Source organism: Pagrus major, chromosome 21, assembly GCF_040436345.1.
Source record: "Pagrus major chromosome 21, Pma_NU_1.0".
In the NCBI taxonomy this organism is placed as follows: domain Eukaryota; kingdom Metazoa; phylum Chordata; class Actinopteri; order Spariformes; family Sparidae; genus Pagrus; species Pagrus major.
The window spans coordinates 26,163,996-26,171,024 of NC_133235.1; the positions used below are offsets into that span (position 1 = coordinate 26,163,996).

The window sequence follows — 7,029 nt, forward strand, 5'->3', positions numbered from 1 at the left end:
TCTGCTGCGATGCTCGCAGCTCTGTGAGGCGGTAAGTAGGCAGCAGAGCTTTGAGCTACATGCTAACGTCAGCATGCTAACATGCTCTTTAGCAGCTATAATTTTGTTCACTTTACTGAAGATACAGCTGAGGCTGTGGGGATGTCATTAGTTTAGCAGGTATTTAGTTAAAAACTAAAAATATTGGTCAAATTTACAATTTTGGCTAAATTTGATGGTTTCACTAAATTAAATATCAAGGCATCGCTCAACTTATTGCAACATGCATCATCAGTGGACCACATTACATAATCCATCCAACAGATGTTGAGAGATTTCAAACCACAGCGTCAACCTGATGCCAGGAAAAGTCTGGTCATCACAGATGTTAGAGGGCTTCATCCTCTGGGGATCATGAACGTCTGAACCACATTTTCAAGTCAATCCATCCAAAAGTTGTTGAGCTATTTGAGTCAGGACCGCAGTGGTGGGCCAAATAAACAACCAACACTGCCATCACTAGAGCCAGTTGGCTAGCATTTCTAAAAACTAATTACATTTGAATAAAATGAAAGGAATTTAGCACTTTGTGATTTTGTTGAATGCTCTGAAAAGAAGTCTACAGAGTTTCAGAAATGTTTTATGAATGTCTCGTTCTGTTGGGAAACTTTAAGGGTTTGACCTCAGTATTGATAAAATCCAGGCTGCGGCTGCATCTGCAGAAAGGTTTCATTTACATCTAACAATCCTCTCTGAGCGCTGTTTGTTCACGCTGTGACAAACACCGACAAAACTTTACACTTTAAATTCCAAATGATTTCTGCATACCCAAAACCAAAGGTACACTATCCACACTGGGGAGCCAGAAATAAATTATAGATCTGACTGCTGTGAGCAGCACAGGGAGGTATAGACGTAGGTAGAAACTCTGAGTATCTGCTACCTGACGGTGAGAGCAGTTCAAGGACAAAACAAGCTTGATTTTCAGATGTTATTGCAAGCTGAGGAGAAAGAGATGTTTGCAAAAATCATTACTATTCCTTTTAAGTGCTTGTATGCAGTCAGGGCTTTACTGATAACTTTATGGATGTGGAGGATGTTTGAGATATAATAAGATACATAAAAAATATGTCTTTCTTTTGACTGTAGCGGCTGTAGCTCAGGAGATAGAGCATGTCGAAGTATCCTGGAGCAACATACCGAACCCCAAAATTGCTCCTGATGAGCAGTTGGCACCCTGCATGGCAGCCTCCGCCATCAGTGTATCATTGTGTGTGTGAATGGGACAAATGTTGTAAAGTGCTTAGAGCGGTCAGTAGACTGGAAAAGCGCTGTAGAAATGCATGAAGTCCATTTACCATATTTTCCCCCCACACTTTTCTGATAAGACCATTACTTGTATGACGAGTCTTATTTCACTGGTGCTATTTTTAAGCATGGCAGCGACGAGGAGGGAGACGTTTGGGGTGTGAATTCAAATCACTTTTGTCTGCGAGACGCTCCGACACGCTCGACGTCAACATCCCCCCGTCCCTTTGTTTCCTAAGTGCCAAGAAAAACAAAAACAAACAGATGAAAATGAAATTAGACATCTCTAATGCTCCTGGAGAGCTTTAACAAGAATGCAAATGAGCGTCTTCACAGAGCGCGTCAGGGACGGACCCCATCTGCATTTCCACCCAGCTCAGTATTATCAGAGGAAAAAAAAAGAAAATTGCCTACAAAGTAGTGCTGTTTTCATCTGAAGTTGTTCTTGACTGCTCATCAAACCAAGACAAAGAATCAGGGATGACAACAAATTGCCTCGACTGGACCGTAAAGGAAATGTTCGCCCGAAAATGAAAATTCAGTAATAACCTACTCGTCACCGTGCTGATGGAAAGTTGGGTGAAGATTCGTAGTCAAAAATAAAATAAATTCTGGAGCTTCACAGCAAAACAGTGTTGCAGCATTCACCTAAACAACCGAAGTAGATGGGGACTTGTTTTAAAAAGGAGAAAAAACAACCAAAAAAACACATAAAATGGCTCCATGTAGCTTGTCTGGTGAAATCCAAGTCTCCAGAAGACCCGAGACCTCGACGTACAGTCAATCCAACGTGCTGACACTTTTAGCTGAGCGGCTACGGTGAAGATTTCAGCTTGAATAATGTCTTTTCACGTCAATTTGGGACCTCTGGGGTTCAAAGACTTAGCTCAAGCCAGACGAGCTGTATGGAGACACTTCTTTGGTTGTTTATTAATGTTTTAAAACAAGTCCCCATCTACTTCAGTTGTTTTGGAGAATGCTGCACCGCTGTTTTACTGTGAAGCTCCAGAAATGTATTCTGGACAACAAAAACTTGAGGATGAGTAGAAAACGACTGAATTTTCATTCTTGGGTGAACTTTTCCTTTAAGATCCAGTCAAGGCAATTTATAACTTTCACCCTGATGACCTTGATGCAGCATTTTTTTAAAGGAGAGGGTCAATCATTTATTGCCACTGGGTTGCGCGCTGGCGAGGCACTGCAGGTGCGTAACAGGAGGCCAGACTTTCTTTTGTTGAACAAGTCCAGTCTAGACTGCTGAGAGAAAAAAAAACGACTGGAAAAAACATGAATTTCTCATCTTCTGGCCTTCGTCTCCACCTTCCTTTCTCGTTTATGCACACACAGCCGGCCAAAGTGATGCATTGTGTGAGTACCAACAGTGACCTATAAGAAATGCAAATCAAACACACATGCACACACACAAACACATCTCTCTCTGGCTCCCTCGCAAAGACTGAAGGCTGTTTGAAATCTAATTCATCATTCCTCTGATGTGCATCGCTTCGGATGCGTGTGAATAAACCCTCGTGTGTGTGTTGATAAGGAAACCTTTCTGAAAATACCATCATGTATAATTTACCCTCCCTCACATCATGTGAATATTAAAGGTGATATTTGGGACCTAGTGCTGGAGGCTATGATTGGCTGGGTCCATCAAACAGGGAGGGAAAAAAGCAAATAATGAAAAGCAAGCTTACTGGCTAGTATAGAAATCCTGTATCAGTGAGTGATGACAGACTTTAGAAGGTTGACTCTGCGACACAGTTTTAATTTGATTGGATTTTTTGCAGGAATCTCTTCAAATGAGAGCAAAACAATTAAAAAAAAAACACTGATTCTTCTGCAAAGTGTCAGACAAGTAATTAATTTCCTCACCACACAACACAAAACAAGCCTTTCCCTGTTTGTTCACTCCATGAATCATCAGGCACCGCTCAGATTCAAACCTTTAAAATAATCTGACTCTGTTTTTTGAATGAAAATTTAAAGTCTAACTGCACCCAGTGGGGCTTCATTCATGCCCCGTACCTGCTATAATAATCAGACCTGTATGTGTAGCAGCACTTGCATGTACAGACGGTGCGCCACCCGGCGGTGCAGGAGAGTCTCAGCCGGTATAAAAGCCTCAAGTTTTGAGGATGCTGTCACATCTCTGACGGAGCAGGCGGCTGCATCACTACAGATGTCAGCCGCCTAAATAAACCGACGCGGATTAATCAGCTTTTTCCTGTCATTTATTATTATTTTCCGGCTTGTAAGAGCTGAAGGCGTTTAAGTTTTAAGTTTGTAATCCCTTGGATGAATCACGCAACTCTGCGCTCCTGCTGACACTTTGAACCACCGGGGCGAGGACGATGGGGATTTCTGCATCCACACCTGCGCGCCCTCAGTCTGTCAGGGTGGGGGGTAGTTTTTAGGAGAAAGTCGCCTTTGTTTTGTACCTCTGCAGCATCATGCAGAGCAACAGCAGCGCCTCCGGACCCCTGACCGCCCTCAGTGTGTGCGGAGGAGAAGAGGATGAACGCGAAATCTTCAAACTTGTCAGTCCGACAGGAGCCGCGTCCAACCTGGCTGCGTTCAACCTCTCACTCAACTGCTGGCTGCACATCCTCAGCAAGGAGTCCTCACTGGACCTGCACGGGGACAGCGCCAACCTGGCAGTAGGTTCATTTCAGGGTGCAGCCAGGCTGCCTGCCTGCCGTCCTCTCCCTCTCTCTCCCTCTCTCTCCCTCTCTCTCTCTCTCTTCCTTCCTCCCTTCCTTCCTTCCTCCCTCCCCCTCTCTCTCTTTCTTTCTTTCTTTTTCTTTCTTTCCTCCTTCATTCCTTCCTTCCTCTCTCTCTTTCTTTCTTTCTTTCTTTCCTCCTTCCTTCCTCTCTCTCTCACTCTCTCCTTGTCTTCCTTCCTTCATTCCTCCCTCCCTCTCTCTCTCTTTCTTTCTTTTTCTTTCTTTCCTCCTTCCTTCCTTCCTTCCTCTCTCTCTCCCTTCCTTTCCTCATCTTTCTTTCTTTCTTTCTTTCTGAACGGGGTGAAATGAACAGTGATCCTCAGATTAAGGCTATAAACTAGGTGGTAAAATACTCTGTTACAAGTAAAAGTCCTGTATTTAAAATGTTACAGAAGTAAAAAGTCAAATTTGAAAAAAAAAATGCATTTGAAGTATTAAAAGTAAAAGTACTCAATGCAGAAAAAAAAACTATGTTTACTCATACATTAATGTAATGAGCAGGATTTAACTGTTGTAGTTGGGTAAGGTGGAGCTCATTTTTCATATGTTCTGTGCAACAATCTTGATTTGTAAAGTAATTTAAGCTGTCAGATAATTGTAGTAGAGTACAAAGTACAATATTTCCCTCTGAAATGTGGTGGGGTGACAGTGGAAAGTGGCCTGCAAAGAAAAGACTTAAGTAAAGTGTGAATACCTAAAAATTGTAAGCACAGTACTTGAGTAAATGTACCTAAAGGATGCCATATCTACTGCCCTTCACTCAGTCTTCACCCACCTGCAGAATAAGAACAGCTACATCAGAATACTGTCATCCACACATTTAAAAATGTTGCTGCGTGCATGTGTTCGACAGGTGCGAGTTCTCATCGCCCTTGTCTACTCGGTGGTGTGTGTTCTGGGGCTTGTGGGTAACCTCCTGGCCCTCTTCCTGCTCCACTCCCGCCGCCGGGGCCACCACCACTCTTCCATCGACTGCTTCGTGATGAGCCTAGCCCTGACCGACCTACAGTTCGTCCTCACCTTGCCCTTCTGGGCCGTGGACACGGTGATGGACTTCCGCTGGCCCTTTGGCCGGGTCATGTGCAAGATCGTGAGCTCGGTCACCACCCTGAACATGTACGCCAGTGTCTTCTTCCTCACCGCCATGAGCGTGACCCGCTACCGCTCCCTGGTGACCTCGCTGAAGATGGAAAGCCCGAGGATCGCCGCTGCTCGAGCTAAATGGGCCAGTTTGGCCATTTGGGTGGTGTCGCTGGTGGCTACACTGCCTCATGCTTTCTACTCCACCACAGTCCAGGTGAGACTGATCTACCATCCCTGCTTACACCACATGCTCCGTCTCTTGTCGGCTTCCTCTCATGCAGTTGTTGTTGTTTACAGGTGTCTACAGATGACGAGCTGTGCTTAGTGCGCTTCCCCAACTCCGATTCAGACCACTGGGATCCTCAAGTCCTGCTTGGACTCTATCAAACACAGAAAGTCCTCCTGGGATTTGTAGTTCCCTTGATCGTCATCTCTGTGTGCTACCTCCTCCTCCTGAGGTTCATCCTGAGCCGCCGCATCGTCGGCAGCATGGTCAGCGGCAGTGTCACAGAGACGTCAGAGTCTGTGAGAGGACGCCACCGCCGCCACTCCAAACTCACCCGCTCCGTCACCATCGTGGTCCTGTCCTTTTTCATCTGCTGGCTGCCCAACCAGGCCCTCACCCTGTGGGGGGTGCTCATCAAATTTGACTTGGTGCCCTTCAGTAAAGCCTTCTACAACACCCAGGCCTACGCCTTCCCCCTGACTGTGTGCTTAGCTCATGCTAACAGCTGCCTCAACCCAGTTCTCTACTGCCTGATCCGAAAGGAGTACAGAGCCGGACTGAAGGCGCTCCTGCTGAGAGTGTCTCACTCCCTCCAGAATGTTCTCACGCTGGCTGTGAGAGGGAGGAGGGTGGAGGAGGCACCACCCAGCCTGGTGATGATACACAAAGAAATGGATATGTGATTTACTCTGGAGAAGGAAACGTTTGACTTTTTGGGAAAAACTAATCACTCTCCTGCTGAGAGTTAGATGAGAAGATTGACACCACTCTTGTTTTGTACCCTAAATATGAAACTACAGCCAGCAGCGGGTTAGCTTAGCTTAGCACAATGGCGGGAAACTGGGAAATGGCTAGCCGGGCTCTATCCAAAGGTACTTAAAGGTGCAATATGTAAGAATTTTAGTTGACAACATTCAAAACTTAACTAAAATTATCAACAGAATGTGAAGGAATGACAGTTTTAACATTATGATGTCTCATATTGTGGCAAAGCATGTTTAGCATGCTAACAGGCTAGCCCTGGACCATCCCGGTCCGAGGGCCCACTCACACTAGGCAATCCGTACCGTGCACGAGCACATTTGACCCCCCAAAGTCCAGTTCGTTTGGCCCTGGCAGGGTTGGAAGAGGTGTGCTTCAGCATGGTAACATGGTGTGTAACTTGGACATGAAGTCAGTCCCCCGCTGTTAGCTTTTTGAGTATTAATTGCTTTTGAGTATTAATTCAACAGGTGACCAATTTTTACATATTGCACCTTTAAATCTGCCTATTAAAACGTGTAAAAAAAGCTGGGTTTTTTTGCTCAGCTGTTTGGGGGTTGGTTTTTGTACAGATGTTGTTCACTAGTGAGCTTTGAAGGTGCTTGTAGACAGATTTTGTTTCCTTTAAACAGATCCAGACCAGCTGCTTCCAGTCTTTGTGCTATGCTAAGTTAGCCAGCTGCTAGCTACAGCTCATACAGAGTATAAATAGTGGAAGGAGCTGCTGGGTCCGGAAATTGAAGCCGACACGGAGGTGCCTTAAACCTGCATTGTTTCTAATGGCTGACTGTACTGGTTACAAAAATGAGTCTGATTATATAGAAGTCTATGAGAAAATGACCCTACTTCTCACTTCCTAATCCGTTCATGGTCTCAATTTCTAGTTTCAGGTCTTCTTTAACTGATCCTGATGTTCATTTTGTAATTTATGATAAAAATAGA

General features: G+C 44.9%; 1 protein-coding gene across 1 annotated transcript; it reads left to right on the plus strand.

Moving 5' to 3' along the window:
* Positions 1 to 3,743: 3,743 nt before the first annotated feature.
* LOC141017195 (relaxin-3 receptor 1-like) lies at positions 3,744 to 6,008 on the plus strand. The gene is made up of 3 exons (XM_073491844.1): positions 3,744 to 3,950; positions 4,870 to 5,313; positions 5,397 to 6,008. The coding sequence occupies exons 1-3, from the start codon at positions 3,744 to 3,746 to the stop codon at positions 6,006 to 6,008; spliced, it is 1,263 nt and encodes a 420-aa protein (XP_073347945.1).
* Positions 6,009 to 7,029: the final 1,021 nt, after the last annotated feature.

Bases quoted from the DNA above. Each gene is read 5' to 3' on its own strand.
- LOC141017195 (XM_073491844.1), top strand. From the start codon at position 3,744: ATGCAGAGCAACAGCAGCGCCTCCGGACCCCTGACCGCCCTCAGTGTG. The intron at 3,951-4,869 runs GTAGGTTCATTT...TGTGTTCGACAG, and splicing joins GGGACAGCGCCAACCTGGCA to GTGCGAGTTCTCATCGCCCT. The intron at 5,314-5,396 runs GTGAGACTGATC...TGTTGTTTACAG, and splicing joins TCTACTCCACCACAGTCCAG to GTGTCTACAGATGACGAGCT.